Genomic DNA, 21610 nt, shown 5'->3' with positions numbered 1-21610 from the left:
TACATGCGAAACTAATATATTTTGTCAAGAGGCGAATTTAAGTTTTACATACGTCTATAAACGGATACTGTAGATAAGTGAGCATTAGGTTCATAAGAAACTGTGTTTAAGCCTTTACATACAAAGTGGTATTTAAAACAACTTAGCTCCGTTTGTACAGGCCTCATATAAAAACACAATATTGATAATATTAACTAATATATCTCTTCAGAAATAAGCTCCCGTTCATGGGAGGTAACTCCTGTAGACATTTCCCAGGGGGCGTGCACGGCTAACATGGCTACCGTTTCATTTCGATTGGATCTCTCCAATATTATTATAAGAATTTAAGACACTTATCTTCATCTTAATGCCTGATTTTCAAAGACTTTCGGTTCCGCTTTCGATTCTGCACACAACAGTACTGTGATAAGTACTGAACACGATGGCAGGTAAGATATATGCACAACAAACGTAAAATTGTCAGTGAAAACAGGTGTCTGTAGGCTGTCAAACCCGTGAAACCGGCCCGTGGTTGATAGCACACCAAACTCTTTTAACAAGGTTCTTAATTGAAGAACACATAATGACACAGTTTCACCGAATGTTAAATACTTTCATCATTTACTTTGTTCAGAACTCTCTGTATATTTATGTTTGCGACCTCATGACTGCTAATGCACATGGGCGGTAGTCAATGACATTTGACTGTGAATTGCACACTCTTGGTAATAAGGTTCCGGAGCCGCTGTAGGATATGTTCGCCACCCAGGCAGAAAAAAAGGAAACAGAGTTCCTTTCTTTCCACCATATTCTTTCTTCCACAGACAAAGAGAGTCAATACCAAGTATATATATAACCCAATACATTGTACTTAATTTGGGGGCTTTTAGTTAATTTTTTTAGTCCTCAAGTAAATGTTTCGTTAGGTTTTGTTAATAATTCTTGTGTATATCAATACATAAATGTTATTTGGGATGGAGGAAGGGTAGGAACTCTTAACACCCAAACTTTAACCCTTACCCAACTCTTACCCTAACTGTAAAACCCCAACCCTACCCTAACCCTACCCTAACCCTGAGTATTAGAGCAAAGGGCTATTGGTAGACATGGTAAAACAGTCAGAAAATAAGGTGGCAAACATATTTTATAGTCGCACCAAGGTTCCCTAGAAAACATAAATAAGAGCTGGTAAATGAAAACTCGAATAAGAAGCAGTTAGGTTATTGAAGAACAGTATTTGTATGTGTAGCTTTGTCAATTTATTTGTAAACCCTTTTGTGTGCCCAAACTATGATTTCACCTTTGGTTTAAGTATTGTAAGAAAGAGAATATGATGTGGTAATGTGCTGCCTATCAGATGTGCTGCTAGCTGTAATATTCATAATGTATTGATCAATGTATAATTTAAGCATGTTTGGGAATTTTAGTTTGAATGGATATCGAACAGTCAACAGGAGAGGCAAACTAATGGATTAGGTGGTTTGACTAATTTTGAGTCATTTCACCTCAACAGCAAGGTTGTTGATAAGATCAACTTCAGGATTGATGGGTTCAGAATTACTAGTTTAAAGCCACCATCTTATTAGATGGATATTGTTTTGAGTTTCATGTTAAACACGACCAAAAAACAACAACACAGGATCTATTTTATTGTGCAGGTAAAACTTCAGAGTCTTCAGGTGTAATTTTCATATGTGTTCTTATCTGACATGAAAGTGACTAGCTGCATACTTGTCTATTCTCAGGCTGCTGTGGTTGTTGTGCAGCCTTGAAACCTCGTTACAAGAGATTGGTTGACAACATCTTTCCAGCAAACCCAGAGGTAATGTGATAATTGATCTGTCAGTGACAGTACTGATCATGTATCCAAGACAGAACTTGCAAGACGTCCTAATTTGTGAGGTGCATTTATGCATTTGAAAGTACACTAACTTCCTGTTCAAGTCTTGATTTAGTCGTGTTCTGGTTACTCAGGCCGTCCTGGGACAGTGTGTAAAATTATGCATAAAAGTCTGGGGTCCTTGTTATCTCCCAAATGGCAAAAGTTGAGAGCACTACAGTTTCTTTAAATGTAAACCTCAGAGACCATCTGCTTTTATTATGAACTACTGTCTTGTTAGAAATTTGTCTTTGTTCAGACACCCAGAAGCATCAAGATAAAGTATATTCTGCTGCCAGTACATCTAACTAGAAATTGTTTTCCTTTGCACACACAGGACTGAATACATAACAGAGATCCGGACTGGAACTTGGTTTCAGACAGTTTAACATAATTACTTTAGAACTTGAAGGACAGATTTTCACAACTGAATATATTAATGCTGTTTCCATTGGAACCTACATCACATTTTTCTACTTATTTTAGGATGGACTGGTAAAAAACAATATGGCCCAGTTGACATTCTATGCTGTATCATCACCTGATAAGCTAGACAAGATTGGTCAATACCTTGAACAGAGGCTCAATAGAGAAGTGCACAGGCATCGCATACCGTAAGTAAGAATTTAGTGAATAGAACATCTTTAGAGAGGTGCATCATTATGTTTATTCATACTAAAGTAAAAATAATCAGATGTCTGTCTCATATTTGCTGCTTCATATGATCAAGGTAATTCCTACCTGAACATTATGGAATGTCTGTGACGATATGATGGAAAAAATGAAATGTTGTTGTGTGCATGACTTTTTGGTAAAAAAAACTGTATGAATTTCACCATTTGTCTAAAAAAGATATTAACCTTACACAGTTTTGTAAGTGCAGGGAGTAAGTAGTGCAGGATAAGTATACAAATATGACAAAACCTGGATTTTACTATTTTTCAGGTATGTCATTTGCTAAGACTCTATAAAATCCAAGTTAATGAATGGAAGTTTGTGAAACTGTGTCATTATTTGTTATAACATGAATGAATGGAAGTCTGTGAAACTGTGTCATTATTTATTATGACATGAATGAATGGAAGTCTGTGAAACCGTGTCATTATTTGTTTTGACATGAATGAATGGAAGTCTGTGAAACTGTGTCATTATTTGGCATGACATGAGTGAATGGAAGTCTGTGAAACTGTGTCATTATTTGTTATGACATGAGTGAATGGAAGTCTGTGAAACTGTGTCATTATGTGTTATGACGTGAATAAATGGAAGTCTGTGAAACTGTGTCATTATGTGTTATGACGTGAATGAATTGAAATCTGTGAAACTGTGTCATTATGTGTTTTGACATGAATAAATGGAAGTCTGTGAAACTGTGTCATTATTTGTTATAACATGAATGAATGGAAGTCTGTGAAACTGTGTCATTATTTGTTATGACATGAGTGAATGGAAGTCTGTGAAACTGTGTCATTATGTGTTATGATGTGAATAAATGGAAGTCTGTGAAACTGTGTCATTATGTGTTATGACGTGAATGAATTGAAATCTGTGAAACTGTGTCATTATGTGTTTTGACATGAATAAATGGAAGTCTGTGAATCGTATAGAGTGTAGAATTGTTTCAAGTTTCTGCTTTATTTAAATCACAGCATTAAAATAATCTCTAGGTTCAAAGGACTATCTGTAGTAAGATGTGCTCATAGTTATTTTTTTGTGTGTTTGGGGATACCTTCAGATACATATAGCAATGCTGTTGTTTTAGGTTTGTGTTTATTGCCATGGATGCCTTGGACCAGTTGTTGAAATCCTGCCACGCCCAGTCCCTCAACCTGTTTGTGGAGAGCTTCCTCAAGATGGTGCAGAAGCTGTTGGAGTGTGAGGAGCCAGAGCTGCAGATTCTGGCCACCAACTCTGTAAGTTTACTCATCTTGGGCACATACTGTTTACAGACTGCAGCTTCATTTATCTGGGGCATTTGTAGGTTCACACATCTAGGGCATCTGTAGGTTCACTTACCTGAGGCACATATTATTCACATACTTTAGGTTCACTTATCTGGGGCACATATTGCTCACAGCCTTTAGGTTCACTTAACTGGGGAACATACTGTTCACAAGCTGTAGGTTCACGTATCTGGGGCACATACTGTTCACAAACTGCAAGTTCACTCACCTAGGGCACTTTACTCATCACAAACTGTAGGTTCAGTCATCTGGGGCACATACTCTTTATTAACTGTAACTGTATCTTTGGCACTTACGGTTCACAAACTGTAGTTTCACTGATCTGGGGCACATACTGTTTTCAAACTGTAGGCTCACTCGCCTTGGTCACATACTTTTTACGGACTGTAGGTTCACTTGCTTTGGTCACATACTTTTTACAAACTGCAGGCTCACTCGTCTTGGTCACATACTTTTTACAAACTGTAGGTCATTCATCTAGGACAAATAATGTTCATTAACTGGGCTAGTATTTTTAATCTTCTATTTCTTCTATTTTCTATTTAATTCTATTTCACGGAGTGTATTTTCTCTCTTATAAACAGCCTTCGAGTGGAAACAAACTGTGAGCAAAGTTTCTTGCCTCTCTTGAACACACACCTCTGCACCCATTCTGGGACTACCTTTTAGCCTCCTGAGAAGCATGCAGCACAGGCTCCGCTTGGTCATGTGACTTTCCTGTCTGGTCATTCTCTTTCTTGTTGCACAAGGGTGCTGACATGCTGCCAACTGTGGCCATTGTGTCAAAGAAGTGAAAGTTTGCATGGACTGCAAGAAGACTTTCAACATTGTGTACCAACACACATCCTCCATAGACTGCTTTAGTCTTGTTTGTTGAAGAATAGAAGATTAAGATTAGATTCTGCTTATGCACCAAGCTAGACAATGACAGGCCTGCTTTACTATATAGAAGAATCAGACTACTTCAGCTAAGAGCAGAGGTTGAAGAAAGAGCATATTTTAGATGACTCTTTCAGGGGTCCCAGCATTTTGCTGACTTGGACGCTTAGACACAAGTCAGAAGAATTTGTCTCTCCTCCAACTAAGAAAACCATGATGCAGTGAACCCACATTCAGTAAACTGGTGCGATGTGGTAAACCTACTTTCATTGATTTTACAAGTCTCTTGTACGACACTCACTTTCTTCATAAGATCTACCATTGTGAAAGCCTACACGTTCACAAGTCTTACTCCATCAGTTTTGCTGAACCCTCATTAGACGTGGTCTTTGGCGTCAAGTGTGGCTCTTCACAGCAGTGTTCGGTGACTTCCATCATTGATGTTTCTGGAAATCAGAAATGTTTTTCACTTCCTACTACCCATGTAACTGATCAGTCTCCAATATTGAGGGGCTCCAACAGTTTGGTCCCGTGGTACTGGCACAGTAACTGTCATCAGCCCAACAAGGCAGATAGGACATCCTTCGCTTACAGAGAATGTATCCTTGTGAAAATTGAATGAAGATGTATGGAACTCCATGTTATCTTCATTCCACTTTCCCTTGGGCATCAGATCTACATTACCATATTCTACACTTGGGCGCTGTGGTACAGTTTCTTGCTTGACTTTGAAGCGATCTGTACTCTGATACAGAGGTGATCGACACCCAAGCCTACTGTCTTCTACTCTTCGAGGAATCATGTCAATGAAGTTTGAATAGTGCACTTTGGTGAATTTTAAATCATTCCACTCCAAGTTCCAGAGCATCCCTGATTAAGCTTCTGAAACTAAACTGTGAGCTTTGTGGTCTGTTTCACCTTTCTGCCCAACGTGTGATTGTGGGAGACTGTTTCAAGGCAGGGGCTGGTCAGATTCAAGTTGTAAGACTTTAATTCACTGGGACCTTCTGACAAAATGGGCGAGGCAGGGTCTACCTGCTGAGTGCTGTCCTTTTGTCTGTACAAACAATATTTACACGAGAGTGCCCACTCCATGGGAGTTTTTGTACCATAACCATCACAAGTATAGGAGTAGTGCAGTCAGTCAGGACACATAACAGGACAGGCTTTGATTTTTTCATCATCATCACGTCACCATGGTTGTCATCCAAGAGGTTTGGAAGAAGCCGACCATCACAAGTATAGGAGTAGTGCAGTCAGTCAGGACACATAACAGGACAGGCTTTGATTTTTTCATCATCATCACGTCACCATGGTTGTCATCCAAGAGGTTTGGAAGAAGCCGACCATCACAAGTATAGGAGTAGTGCGGTCAGTCAGGACATGTAACAGGCCAGGCTTCCTTTGGCGTCATCATCACGCAACTATCGTTGTCATCCAAGGGGTTTGGAAGGAGCTGACCATCACAAGTATAGGAGTAGTGTGGTCAGTCAGGACATATAACAGGCCAGGCTTCCTTTGGCGTCATCATCACGTCACTATCGTTGTCATCCAAGGGGTTTGGAAGAAGCAGACCATCACACTTCACACATTACAATTATTGCTCCCTGACAAGAATGACCAGCCAGAGAGTATGCTGCATGCTTCTCTAGAGGCTACCAGGCTGTCCAGTAATGTGTGCAGTCATTTGTGTTTGGGTGAGAAACTACTGTTTACAAACTGTAAGTTCACACATCTTGGGTCACTACATGTTCATCATCTCTCAGTTCATTCTACATGGATGTAGTCGCCTATTACACAAAAACTGAAGACAGCATTCAGACTACCATTTTGACAAGTCTTTTCTGGTGTTGCAGTTCGTAAAATTTGCCAACATTGAAGAAGACACCCCATCATACCATAGACGCTACGACTTTTTCGTTTCCAAGTTCAGTTCAATGTGCCACAGCAGTATTTCTGAGGAAGACATGCAAAGAAGGTGAGTGGTCTATTATTTATTTAGACGTGAACCACACAGATGTAGCATGCCTAGTTCGTCCATAGGCAGTGGGAAGTCAATGTCCACCACAAACACTCCATCTATACTGACCCAAGAAACATCAGCCTGAAATGTTATTAGTACATTCCCAGTTCTTGGCCTATCTGTTGGTACAAATGGATTGCTAACATGTATGTATTAACCTTATCCATATGACATATTGCATTTCCTCGCTTCCTGCAAAAATATGACTTGAAAATGTTAACCCTTTACAGAGACAGTGTTCATGAAGATGGTTGAAATGCTCACCCAAGCATTGTCAGCCTCATGAGCCAGCCAGCATGTGTGCCACTGTTTCTGCTGTCATGAACAGTTGTGCTGTAAAACTTGTTTTCCTTTCCCATGATTTTGAATATTGACGCTATTCTTGGACAGATTTGTGAAAATGTGTATGGATTGTTTTATTTCATGCTAATGTTTTGAACTTGGTTCATTACAGCACATATTGTATGTGCCAAATGGTTTCAGGGTGAAGCAAGTTGTATGTACTTCATGTATATACTTCAAAACGTAATAATATAGGGTTTAGTCAAAATGGCTTCTGGTTGATAGGAAGTGATCAGAACTGGACTTAAATGGCTACAAGTGTCAGCTAGTACTTATGAAGTACACTTGCTGCAGAGAGTATCCAAGGTGTGCCAAGGACTTGTGCTATTGTTTTAGCCCATGGTCCCATTACGTTAGTTGTTTCTTACACTTTCTACCACCAACCATGAAGTTTCATTCATTGAGCCTCATATTCCACAAGTAGTCACGATGCTAGTTGAGTATAATACCAGTTTTGTGACGTACAGAGGTAATGCCCTTGACAGTTTACCAAACACATGTGCGCCATTCTTCAGTCTTCACCAGTGACGTTTTCGGTACCTATGGCTGTGGAAGAAGCCTACCTGATCTGATGCTCATGATGCTTAGGTAATCTGCTTATAACTATTGGATAAAATAGAACATGTCATGCAGTATAGGGCAGCTGAGTGGAGACACATGCTGGCTGGTTTTGAGAGCAGGAAGTATTCAGGCACTCTGTTTCTTACTAGTTTACTCATCATTTGCAGTCATGTTTTGGTGGAGAATGAAGGGAAGGCAACATGTATAGGATATAAAATGTGTCGGATAGTAAAAAGACTTGGGCCAAATGAGGTACCTTTGACACACAAACAAGATGATTTACAGGCCATAAGTAGTTCCTTATTGATATGACCTGAAGCTGTTAATTAGCTTTGGACTTGGTAAGAATGGTTTCATTTTTCCTTATCCTCACTGATGCTTATTATGCTTATCTCCTCCCTCCCTGCGAAGATAGTGGAACACTTGAAATCCTTTGAAGTTCCCTTCTACCTGAAGTGGATGTACAATATACTCACCTACCGGAAACCTCCCTTTCCCACCATTATGGTCTTATGACCAGCTGTACTTGTCACTTTATTGTTGAATAGGATGATTGGAGGCACTTTGGGTCCTGATACAGGGATAAGATTTTGCTTAATGTTCAGTCCAACAATCTAAATTATGTCATATTCGGTTTTGGGTTTGTAATTACAATCTTGATAATGTCAAATAAAATTATTGTTGAAATATGTGAATTTTCATTTGTTTTGGAAAGGTTATTTCATCCACTTAGACCAAGTCTAAGTGGATGAAATCATGTTCCTAGTGTAAACTACGTCTGTCGGTGGTTGGTCCGAATGTTATATGTCCTTCATGCAATCCTGTTTGTTCTTCCACTGTTCGATGTGAACTTTGCAATAATTTATTTGAATCAGAATTAGCATTTTATTCATATACTGTTCAAAGGCATGCGAAGGACAAACAACGTAGGTTCTCACTAGTCATGTCTAAATCGGTCATGTCTAAATCTGCATCTTGTAACAGCAGGTTGTTAACAGCTGACATTCATAATTTTAGTGATTAGCCTTACACATCCCAGGGGCATGGTTGAAGTACCACCGAATCTTTGTCTAGATCTCAGAAGAGGATGTCGTCAGAATCAGGATCATCTCAAGCTTGTCTTCAAGTTGAAGTCCTCTTTGTCAAAGACTAAGTCTTCAACTACTAGACCTGTGCTGAAACAACACACTACGACTTCTTTGAAGTCCTTCAGTGATGAGATGGTACCTCCTGACGAACGTCACATATATGACAAACTTGCACTACTACCTCTTGAGGTACAGATTGTCAGCATGCAGGATCAGTGTATACCCAGACCTGCATCAACTACATCATCTGCTATGCTGCATCCTTCAGGGAGTCTACTATTACAGAGATATCTACAACTTCTACACTCAACAAGTCAGAAACTTCTGCAAACCAACCACTTCTGCTGGCACTGCAGTCACTGGACACTGGCCTCTTCATGCAACAGTTCACCACTCCTATGATGAACTTGATGGATCGCCGTTTTGAAGAGGAAAGGAAACGCCATTGAGCAGCTACGACTACCAGTCGCCCCTTGTAATGGTTCATCGGGTGCAATAGTTCCCTTGGATGAAGAGGAGGCATTTTATGCACGCTCTTGTTCATGGAAATCCTCGCCATTGGCTGTTTTCTCACATCGCAGTATTTTCCTTCCATCAATCCTACACCAATTATATGCTGCGACAGCCACAAGAGGACCACAATGACACTCGCTGCATGGACATCGTTCCCCACTCACGCATTCACTTATGGAGAGATGCAGATAGATGTTGTCAATCTCCATCACTGGAGGAAGCCATCTTCTCAGACTCAGAGATTATATCATGGATCACGAATGGTTTGACCCTAGTCTCGCCATTGAAGGGTTCCAACGAGGCTCATACCTATTTGATGAGCAATGAGGACATTGACACTTTGACATTTTGCCAATATCTACCATCCCAGAAACTTGTCTACAGCCTTTCAGACGGTGACTAAGTATCATCAACAACATGTCCCAGCCTTCAGCACTTGTTGATTCCTACTTCATCATATGGAGCCCTTTGTGAAAGCACCCAAAGTAGACAAGTCATACAAGCTCATCAATGAGACTCACAATAGATCCTACAAAGTGGAGGGTAAGCGACTGCCTCTGCTGGAAACAACCACTTTGCATAACTTCTTTAGACTTGCCTATTCCAGCCCTCTCATGGAGGCTCTCATCTCCAAGTTCAGCAACCAGAAAATGAAGAAGAAAGGATGATTCTTGCTATACTTATCACCCTGAAAAAGGATCAACAATTCATTTCAGAACATCTAGCCTCAACATCTGTGGGATTGAATCTGCTACGCCGGCAAGGTCTACTGTCAGCATCATCTTGGGGTGACAGCTTTACTAAACCATTGTATCGAGCTCCCTGGTCAGCATCCTTGGCATTCAACGGCAGAATTGAGGACATCGCTAAATCGGTCACTGTTTCCAGGGAAGTAATGATGATAAAGTCGATCTCAGCGTTATTCCAACAAGTCAAAGTTCTCAGGGGTTCAGAGAGCGAGAGACTAAAAGTATACAGTTTGCGGTGGCAAGGGATCTTTTCATTTCTCAACCAGAGGAAACAGGTACTCCCATGGAACAGGACACCTGGCAGGAAATCGCTGAAGATCAGGTTCGGAATGAATGGAGCCTTCTATCCCCAGCCGTTCCCCTTCAGCCTTCACGAGTGGGTGGATGTCTGCAACACTACAGGAAGAATTGCGGACTTCTTAACAACGATTATGTCATGAGCATCCTATGAGACAGCTACAAGATCCTACTACAAACAACACCAGTGCTCACAAGAGATCCATCACTCTTCATGTATGCCAGGGATCAACGAGCCAAGCTAGCCGATGCCACATCATCTCTACTGGAGAAAGGTGCAGTCGAAAAACTACACCTGGATCGACTAACACCAGGATTCTGCTCAATCTTCCTGGTACCCAAGAAAAACTCCAAGGAAAAGTTTCAATTTAAATACAGTCTGAAGGGCTTCAACAAGGATTATCTACTGAAGCCAGAATGGTTTAGAATGATCCATCGACCACAACTGTGGCATCTCATCCGTCGAATTGATTATCCAGCCAGCATCAGTTTACAAGATGCCTACCTGCACATTCAGACTCCAGGAAATATCTGCGCTTCCTATTCAACAGTCAGCACTACCAGTGGAGGGTTCTACTGTTTGGAATATCTTCAGGCCAATAGTCCCCTACCTACATCGGTGGTGACTTTGTGGTGACTTTTACCTGGACAACAGCATTCATGCACATCACGAGACAAGTCAACTCAGACTACAGTTAGACTTCACCATCAGACTGCTAACTTAACTCAGATGGCTTGTGAATATACTGAAATCAGAATTAAAGTCGCAGCAAGATCTTCAATTCCTCAGGTTTTGATTCATCACTCCGTTGAACTGCATCGTCATCCCAGAGGATCAGTGGGTAAAACTTTAAGCCATGATAGAACAAGATCTACTCTCTACATTACCACTACAACAGTAGCAATGTCTATTCTGTCTGCTCACGTCAGCACCATATTTGACCAAACGAGGACGTCTACAACTGCTCCCATCTCAACAGTTCCTGATTCTGTATGTAGCAGGGTGGTGGATATAACCACAGGTTGTATCCACAGAAATACCATCCTCTCATAATTCCCCCCCCCACAGTTTCATCATATCCATAAATTATGTATATATATTGTCATACATATTGTCATTGTCATCATTCTGTTTTATGTTGTCCTTGTCTACAGTTGAATGTCAGCCACTAACATCTACAATCTTCAATACCCTTGGCAGCCTCTGATGTCTCCAGCTTCACCTGGACTTCCCCTTCTCTATTTTTAGAAACTTCCACCACCTTTCTATCATCTGACTTCCTTTGACACCTGTCAGATGCTACCTGTCTTTTGATTGGCCTTTTGATCTTCTTGTCTAACTTCCTTCCTCACCTGCCCTCCTCATGCATTCTGCATGAACTCTTACAGGAGGGAGGTTCTCTCTTTCAGGTGAGGAAGATTTCAGTATTCTTATCTCTGTATACTTTGTTCTGCAAACAAACATTATTTAGTAAAAGGGTATCTCACTGCTTCATAATTGTAAAAACATATTTAATTACAATATTATTTCATTCATTTTCTAAATATTTGCCAGCTGTTGTAACACTGACTGAGCACATGGTCTTCAACCATGTGCTTCACCAGTTTTTAAAATTATTTGGCTTAAATGATGCATTCTGCATGAACTCTTACAGGAGGGAGGTTCTCTCTTTCAGCCTTCCTCCCAACTTTGACACTGCAATAAATTTCATCACTCATCTAGAACTGTGCTTGTTGTGACTAGCAGCCCAGTGGCAGGACATTATATACCACACCCTGCTACAAAATGGCGCCCAACGTGGGGCTGCTGGTCCAGTCAACTACATCACTTTCACAGTGAGAAGAAGCAGTTCACCATTCATCTCATATCATTCTTCAAGAGTTCATGCAGTTTCAAGAATAATCCCCAAAACGTTCCTGGATGGACTTGAATTCATTCGGATCAATTGTGTGACGTGTTTGGGACTTGCAAGTTGGTTCTTTCACAGCTTGTGACTTCAACATTTTTGTGTGTATTATTCAGGACTTGAACTGTTTTGACAGAACCTGAAAGCAGACATTTGTGATACTACATAAACATTTATATAGCTTCCAGCTTGCAATATCACAATTGCAGCACTATCATGTGATATCTATATTATATATTCACCTTATTTGGAAGTTTCTTACCTCTGATTTTATAGATTATTGACTTTTGTACAATTCTATTTCTACAACACTTCTATGTCTACCATGTTTATCTAAATCACATATATATATATTATTCTTATTCATCTCAACCTCATTATCATTATCAAAGTTGTTCCAGTAATATAATTTAAGAGTTCATTTCTATTCAAAATTTCTCCACTGTTTATATAAACTGTAGCTGGTAATTATTTGACTTTGATCCTAAATATATTTTCCAAATCAACCTACAGTTAACTTAAACAGCTCAATTTCAAAATCAAAAGTATTGTTTCCAATTTTGCAATTTTATACCAGTGTTGACACCCTTCCTACACACCTTATTAGTATCAGACTCTATCCTTAGTACTTCCTTTTTCCTAGCTGTTTCTGACATCTATCCTTCAGAGTGGAAGTTTCCCTTAGCAGCAAACTACTAACATTTACCATGTCTTGTCTTGTCTTGTTTCTTCATTTCATCATACATCATCTCCCATTCTAGCCTTTATCCACATCCCATGTACTGTTCTTCAGACTTCCATACACTCCCTATGGTTGTCTGGTTGCCAGTGCTTCTGTTGTGACATTACTCTTCTGGTTTATTGTTAATTCCTTTAGATGGTTTACACTTCATATCCGTTTCTCCATCTTGTATCCTAGTTGTTGTAGGAGCTGCACATTGTTTCCTTGTAGTTAGGAGTTTTGCACTCAGATATCGCCTTTCATAGAATCAGTCCTGTTGTTGTTGAGATCCAACTCAACAGTTAGTCTTGTTGCCTTTCTTGGAGGTCGTCATATACATATGTCACATTATGGCTCATTTGGACACTAACTTTCAATCACAGGTAGATGAGGTTGTGGATTTAATCCATCAACTTAATCCTATTGTCCGCACAAGCATACTATCCCGTCTAGCAGACGATGTTATTCCACATCAGCCACACACTACCTATACAGCTGATTTGGCATCTGGGGATTTGTTGTCTCGGCCTCATGTACCTCCACCTTCAATCCCAGATGATGGCCCAGTGTTTGTTCATCAACCACAGGGGCCATCATCTCTGTTAGCACACACCCCACCGGGTTCCCCTTTGTTATCTACTGGGGCTTCCCAGTTGGGTACTCCACCACAAGACCCTAGTCCTAGGTTAGACTTGCCTAATTCTCTGCCTAGGCCCTACGGGTCCCTATTTAGTTACAGCCAACCAATAGGTTCAAGTACCCCTTACCCACAACAACCATGTGTCATAACACATCCATCTAGGGCCCCGTGAAGGTCCCGGGGTAGAATAGGCCTTCAGCAACCCATGCTTGCCATAAAGGGCGACTCAGCTTGTCGTAAGAGGCGACTAACGGGATCGGGTGGTCAGGCTCGCTGACTTGGTTGACACATGTCATCGGTTCCCAATTGCGCAGATCGATGCTCATGTTGCTGATCACTGGATTGTCTGGTCCAGACTCGATTATTTACAGACCGCCGCCATATAGCTGGAATATTGCTGAGTGCGGCGTAAAACTAAACTCACTCACTCACTCACTCACTCCATCTAGGGCACCCTGTGAGGCTTGGCCTAACAGACATGTACCCATGCCTTTGCCACATCCAGGGTACAGTTCCACTGTCCAGCCTAGTCAGCTTGGGGCAACTCCGCGTTCAACCATGCCCATGTCAATACTTCATGCACCCAGTCCTCGTTTGTCAACATTTTCTGGGGATGGGGGAAAGGGCGATGTAAAGTATAGTCAGTGGCGCCTTGAAATATTGGGTTGTCGACGTGAGAATGCTTACTCTGACACCGCAATATTCAATGCTATGCGGAGAGCAGCCAAAGGTTCTGCTGCAGATCTTCTTAGTGGCTTCTCGATTGAGGCAACCCTTGATTCTGCACTGGAGCAGTTGGACATTGTCTTTGGCAATGTGATGCCTGGTGAGACACTTATGGAGCGTTTTTATACCGCTCGCCAGGAAATAAATGAGTCTGTTGCAGCTTGGAGTTGTAGACTTCGTGACTTAATATCAAAGATCGAAGCCTCAGGAATGCTCCCACCAAATGCTGCCATGAACTTACTTCGAAGTCGTTTCTGGATGGGGTTATCCAAGGATGCTTTGAAGCAAGCAACTCGTCATCACTTTGACACTGGTCTAGAGTACAGTCAACTGTTGCTTGCTGTACGTCGGGTAGAGGAGGAACTACTGACCCCCAAGGAGGCACATGTGTATCCTGTTACCACTCCTGTACCATGTAGTCAGGAGATGGAGGAAGTGCTCTCTAGACTTAAAGAAATTGATAAAAATCTTAAGTCTATGGGTGACAAAGTTCACTCTCTTGAGCTAAAGTCTCTTTTAAACCATCCACCAGTCGCCAAGGCCACGCTCAGTCGAAAATTGCTCAGACAAATAAACCCATATTAAAGCAGGTTCATGATAAACCCCTACCACAAAAGTCATCAGTTTTCTGCTTTGATTGTGGAAAGCCGGGACTTAAAAGAGGCCACCAGCATTGTCCTGCTTTAAACTCATAAGAGTCCCAGCTGTGGAGCGAACTGAGGACTCGGAGGAAAGCTCCAAACAAAATATGCCTTCCAGTTTAGTTGGCCAACCAAACATTGGGCAAGTAAAGGTCGAGGGTCATGCTTGTAAAGTTTTGATAGATACTGGTTCGATGGTCACCACTATTTCTGAAAACTTCTACAGAGCTTACCTCCCTCACTTGCCGCTTCACCAAATCAGCTCTTTACTAGAGGTGCATGGAGCTGGAGGTGCCAAGCTGCCCTATTTGGGGTATGTTGAGGCCACCATTGCTGTACCCCCTGACTTTATGGGCCAAGTAGTTGAGATACCAGCACTTGTTCTAGTAGTACCCACTACAGACTTCACCTCCAAGGTTCCGCTTATCCTGGGGACGAATGTCCTGCGAGCTGCTTGCGACAGCAACCCTGGTGACAGGGTATCTGGGAGTTCTTCTCCTTGGACCATGGCTATCCATTGGCTTAGTAAGCGTTGGGATGACCTTAACCGAACTGAGAATGTGAGGACTACTAAGGCTATCACTATACCCCCGTCATGTAACCAGATTATTACCGGCATTTGCAGGGGTCATACTCCACAGACTGGTATGGAGTTTTGTGCTATACCATCCGTACTTCCTGGTTCACTTGCACTTGTACCTGGTGTTGTTGGTTTTCAGTCTAGCCACTCCACAACACGGGTCAAGGTTGAGGTTACTAACCCATCCACAAAGGCTGTTACAATTCCTGCTAAAACAGTACTTTGTCATTTGGAACAAGTTACTGTTTTGGACAGCTTAGTCTCTGAGGATGAGGGCACTCATACTGGTTGTAAACCTACCAAACTATCAACAGAGTTATTTGATCTGGATTCTCTGAGTGCAACACATTCCCCGGAAGAAATAATTCAGTTGCGTTCTCTTCTGAATGAGTTTGATGATGTGTTTAGCAAGTCTGATATGGACATGGGACATACTGACTTGGTCACCCATCGAATCGAACTCACAGATGAGACTCCATTTAAGGAGAGACATAGACGTATTCCACCCTCCATGTATCAAGAGGTCAAGGACCATATAAAGCAAATGTTGGATGCTAAAGTTATCCGTCCATCTGCTAGTCCATATGCCTCACCCGTTGTATTGGTACGCAAACGTGACTCGACTCTACGCTTCTGTATAGATTATCGCAAATTGAACAGTCGCACAGTTCGAGATTCCTACGCTCTACCACGGATAGAGGAAACTCTCGATGCATTACATGGGGCAAAATACTTCTCTTGTCTTGATCTCAAGAGTGGATATTGGCAAGTCGAAGTAGATGAAGAGCATAAGGCCCGTACTGCCTTTACCGTCGGCCCACTTGGGTTTTATGAGTGTAATTCGATGCCATTTGGACTAACAAATGCTCCGGCTACTTTCCAACGCCTTATGGAAAGGTGTATGGGTGACATTCATCTTCTTCAATGCCTTATCTATCTCGATGACATCATTGTATTCTCTAAGACCTTTGATGAGCATCTTGAGAGATTACGAGCAATCTTTCAAAGATTGCGCAAGAATGGGCTCAAGCTTAAGCCATCAAAATGCCAATTCTTGCAGACCTCCATTAAATACCTAGGTCATGTAATCTCTGAGGAGGGTATCAAAACAGACCCTGAGAAAATAGAGGTATTGAAGAACTGGCCAGTCCCACGCAATGTCGATGACATACGCCGATTTCTTGGATTCTCTGGATACTTTAGGCGTTTTGTACCTGATTATGCCAAAGTTGCCAGGCCGCTGACAAATTTGCTAGCTGGTCATGGTGGGAGGTCCAAACGGAAAATCAAGTCTACTCAACCATTTGTATGGGGAGATGCTCAACAGTCCGCTTTCAGTGAGCTTATTAGCAGGCTTTCTTGTGCTCCTGTTTTGGCCTTTGCTGATTTCACTCTGCCCTTTGAATTGCACACAGATGCAAGTGGGGATGGCTTGGGTGCAGTATTGTACCAGTACCAAGGAAATCAAAGGCAAGTGATTGCTTATGCAAGTCGCAGTCTCAGCAAAGCCGAGCGCAATTATCCTGCTCATAAGTTAGAGTTTTTGGCTCTAAAGTGGGCAGTCACCAAGAAGTTTCATGACTACTTGTATGGCAACTCATTCACTGTGAAAACAGACAACAATCCCCTTACTTATGTCCTAACTTCCGCAAAGTTAGATGCAACTGGACATCGTTGGCTTGCAGAACTTGCCACCTATGACTTCTCCCTTGAGTATGTTCCTGGTGCAAGGAGTGCTGATGCAGATGCTTTGTCCAGGCTGCCTCGTGAGTCAATGGACATACAAACTGTCTCTGCTGTTTGTAATGGTCAACTTATCTCATCATGCGCTGTGGAGACACTCTCTCTCAATCAGGAGGTGATGTGTTGCATGTTGGCGGTTGATGGTATGGCACCCTCTGATGTTGCTAACCAACGGATGAAAATATATCAGCATGCTGATCCCTTAATCTGCTCGATTTTGGACTTCATTCGTATTGGTACACGGCCTAACAAGGAGGCTCTCAAATCCATTGACCGAGACACTGCAGCCATTCTCCGGCAGTGGGATTCACTCACTGTGAAAGATGGCCTTCTCCACAGGCAACAACTTACAGATGTTGGAGTACCCTACTATCAAGTGATTGTTCCTCAGTCCAAAAGAGATGAGGTTATTACCCATCTACATGATGATATGGGACATCTTGGTAGGGACAGAACCGTGGCACTTCTTCGGACTCGGTTTTATTGGCCAGGAATGATAACAGATGTGGAGAAAAGGATTCGAGCCTGCCAGAGGTGTATTTTACGTAAAGCGCCTAACCAAACTGAGCGTGCACCATTAGTAAACATCAGAACCACTCAGCCTATGGAGTTAGTGTGCATTGACTATCTCAGCTTGGAGCCCTCCTCTGGTGGCTTTGAGAATGTCCTTGTCATTACAGACCATTTCACCAAATATGCTGTTGCCGTTCCAACCCGCAACCAAACGGCCCGCACTACTGCCAAAATACTGTTTGATCACTTCATTGTTCACTACGGCATTCCAGAGAAGTTGCACTCTGATCAGGGCCGGAACTTTGAAAGTGACATCATCAAACAGTTGTGCAGCATATTGGGCATTCTCAAAACACGAACCACTCCGTATCATCCGATGGGTAATGGTTTATGTGAGCGGTTTAATCGGACTCTCCTGGGGATGCTCGGCACTCTTGAGGAACAGCAAAAGGCAAAGTGGAAAGACCATATTTCGCACTTAGTACATGCCTACAACTGTTCACTCCATGAGTCTACCGGGTTCACTCCCTACTTCCTCATGTTTGGCAGGCATCCTAGGCTGCCAGTTGACGTCGCATTTGGTACATCACTAGCCAATATTTCATCACCAACTCATACGCAGTTTGCTGCTGATCTTGCGCGCAAATTACACACTGCATATGAGCTTGCATCGGCAAACCTTGAAAGGGCACAGGCTAAACAGAGAAAAGCCTACAACCTTAAGGCACGTGGTGCCACTGTCAAGGTTGGTGATCTTGTATTGGTTCGTAACGTCAACATACGTGGGAAGCAAAAATTGGCCAATCTCTGGGAAGAGGAGTACTATGTAGTCAAGTCCCAACCTCATGCCAACATTCCTGTGTTTAAAGTCTGCAAGGAAGGGACCAGAGAATGTCGTATATTTCATCGCAATATGCTCCTTCCCATTGGAACAGATGGCCAGCCCATACCAAGGCCAAGGCGCTCACCATCAACAATCAGACGTTTAATGCCATCTTCTGGCAATCTTAACGACACTAGTGCCGATGACACATTGGAAATCTCAATGACCGACATGGATCTTGAAAATACTCTTCCTCCAGTATCGGTACCATCCCCTGTGTCGCTGCTGCCTTCAGTCAGCTCACCATCAGCAAGAAGTTCACTTGTACCTACACCATCCTCACCAGCACAAGCTGTGTCAACTAGTCGTATACCAGGCTCTGTATCATCCGTTTTCCAGCCATTCCCTCGGCGAGTCGGACGTAACCGCACAAAGCCAAAATGGATGACGGATGGACAGTTTGTTGTACAACAAAGTGTTTGGGTGTGAGGGTACCCCATCAGTGTCACTTTTGAATGGCGAGGTCGCCATTTCCCAAAGCGGGGGTGTATGTAGCAGGGTGGTGGATATAACCACAGGTTGTATCCACAGAAATACCATCCTCTCATAATTCCCCCCCCACAGTTTCATCATATCCATAAATTATGTATATATATTGTCATACATATTGTCATTGTCATCATTCTGTTTTATGTTGTCCTTGTCTACAGTTGAATGTCAGCCACTAACATCTACAATCTTCAATACCCTTGGCAGCCTCTGATGTCTCCAGCTTCACCTGGACTTCCCCTTCTCTATTTTTAGAAACTTCCACCACCTTTCTATCATCTGACTTCCTTTGACACCTGTCAGATGCTACCTGTCTTTTGATTGGCCTTTTGATCTTCTTGTCTAACTTCCTTCCTCACCTGCCCTCCTCATGCATTCTGCATGAACTCTTACAGGAGGGAGGTTCTCTCTTTCAGGTGAGGAAGATTTCAGTATTCTTATCTCTGTATACTTTGTTCTGCAAACAAACATTATTTAGTAAAAGGGTATCTCACTGCTTCATAATTGTAAAAACATATTTAATTACAATATTATTTCATTCATTTTCTAAATATTTGCCAGCTGTTGTAACACTGACTGAGCACATGGTCTTCAACCATGTGCTTCACCAGTTTTTAAAATTATTTGGCTTAAATGATGCATTCTGCATGAACTCTTACAGGAGGGAGGTTCTCTCTTTCAGCCTTCCTCCCAACTTTGACACTGCAATAAATTTCATCACTCATCTAGAACTGTGCTTGTTGTGACTAGCAGCCCAGTGGCAGGACATTATATACCACACCCTGCTACATGTACCTGAACACTTTGGATCACATTGCTCTGTCAGACAACTTGAGACCATGTCTACTATGGTGGACTCACCGATTGAATATCTGTACATGGACCTATTTACTAGAGGCGGTCTACAACAGCCATCTCTACAAGACAACAACAAGGAGGCAGCAGGAATCTGGATGAGCAGTGAATGCATTAAGTATATCAACCACCTGGAGATAAAAGCTGTAATCAAAGCAATACGTCATTGGTCGACTGAGGAACAAACTACTGATGGTTCATGCATACAATTCCACAGTAGCGATCTACATAAACAAGCAAGGATCATCATGATCACACACATTGTTACAGCAGCTGACCTTTCAACTCCTCAACATCATGAACGACTTGAATCTCCACATGAAGGCTTGTCACATCCCAGGTGCATGCAACATCATGGCAGATGTGCTGTCATGCTCTTTACAGCCATATCCAATGGAATGGATGCTACATCAGTCGGACGTCTGTATCTCCACAAATAGACCAATTTGCCACAAGGTTTAGCAAGCAGCTACCAACATTCATATCTCCAGTACCGGATCCATTAGTGTGAACAACAGACCAGTATCTTCTGGGGAGGACTGAACACTTACACATTCCTCTCTCCAGTACCATTACTGAAAGTCATTAGGAAGATGAAACAGACAATGCTGATACAACTGATTTTGGTTGCGTCTTACTGGCCAGTGAGAGATTGACTAGGACAACCAAGAACTACCAGAGTGAAAGGACCCACTCCACTAAGCAAGCACAAAGCAATCTAGCATTGTTCCAACTTCACGATATGTATTGATTGTATCTAAACCTGCTTGAAACATTGAGGATATTCAAAGGCAGTCATCCTAGCTCTACATACATCTACCACACTTTATACGACAATAAATAGATGTGGTTTGAACCATATGCCAGAGAGAAAGGCCTCACTGCAATGAAGGTTACATATCATCAAATAGTGGACAACTATGACATACTAGAGGACTGAAAGGTTCTACACTCTCGACATGCTTGGTGGCCCTCAGCTCTGTTATCATCATGAAAACCAGGATCAAGCTGACTAAAGTACCTGAACTACTCGTCTGAATATTCTCATTCAAGCAGGAAGACTAACAACGCAGATTTAAGGCTCCAGCTTGGGACTTGAATGTCGTACTACAACGCGGTCGCAGTGGCTGAGCGGGCTAGGTGGCTGTCTCTGTGCGCTGTCGATTAGCTACCTGACACTGAGGGTGCAGGTTCGAATCATGAATGGGACCCAAAAAGGACTAGAATTTGTACTTTACTGAGAAAGTGTAATCTCAAATGTGACATATGTAACATTTGACCACTTTCTAAATGGCATTGTGTAATCATGCCCCGTCAGAGCGTTGAAAAATATCTCCAGCGTACTAACACAAGGAGACAACGTTTCATGCGCCTATTCATGAAGTGAAAGCCTTGGCATTGACACTTGCTCTACACAGAAACTGCTTGCTAGCAGCTATGATGGAGGACTGCTTTTGGAAATCAAATACAGTGTTTGTCAATCACTACCTGAAATGGACATCACCACAGAGGAAGTACTGGATGTACTTATGTGGCAGTCAACAGAATCCAGCGTGGCTTGGCCTACCTCTGTTTCCATTGGATTCTGTAAGCATAATGAACATGAGTCAGGATAAGGAAAAATATGTAATTTTC

General features: G+C 42.1%; 1 protein-coding gene across 2 annotated transcripts in view; it reads left to right on the top strand.

Annotated features, from left to right (window-relative positions):
• Nucleotides 1-260: 260 nt before the first annotated feature.
• The window catches only part of LOC137290605 (protein EFR3 homolog B-like), a 72745-nt gene continuing 51395 nt past the window's right edge, over nt 261-21610 (top strand). Inside the window, exons 1-5 of one of the 2 annotated variants that reach the window (XM_067821657.1) lie at nt 261-431; nt 1728-1804; nt 2348-2475; nt 3624-3774; nt 6561-6682. In XM_067821657.1, coding sequence (XP_067677758.1) covers nt 425-431; nt 1728-1804; nt 2348-2475; nt 3624-3774; nt 6561-6682 — 485 coding nt within the window. In that variant the 5' untranslated portion in view covers nt 261-424. The remainder of the gene's footprint in view (nt 432-1727; nt 1805-2347; nt 2476-3623; nt 3775-6560; nt 6683-21610) is intronic. The other variant, XM_067821658.1, reaches the window with a different exon arrangement.

Source organism: Haliotis asinina, chromosome 7, assembly GCF_037392515.1.
Source record: "Haliotis asinina isolate JCU_RB_2024 chromosome 7, JCU_Hal_asi_v2, whole genome shotgun sequence".
NCBI classification, from domain to species: Eukaryota; Metazoa; Mollusca; class Gastropoda; order Lepetellida; family Haliotidae; genus Haliotis; species Haliotis asinina.
Note: the sequence above shows the minus strand (reverse complement) of the source record. Positions and strands in the feature narration are given on the sequence as shown.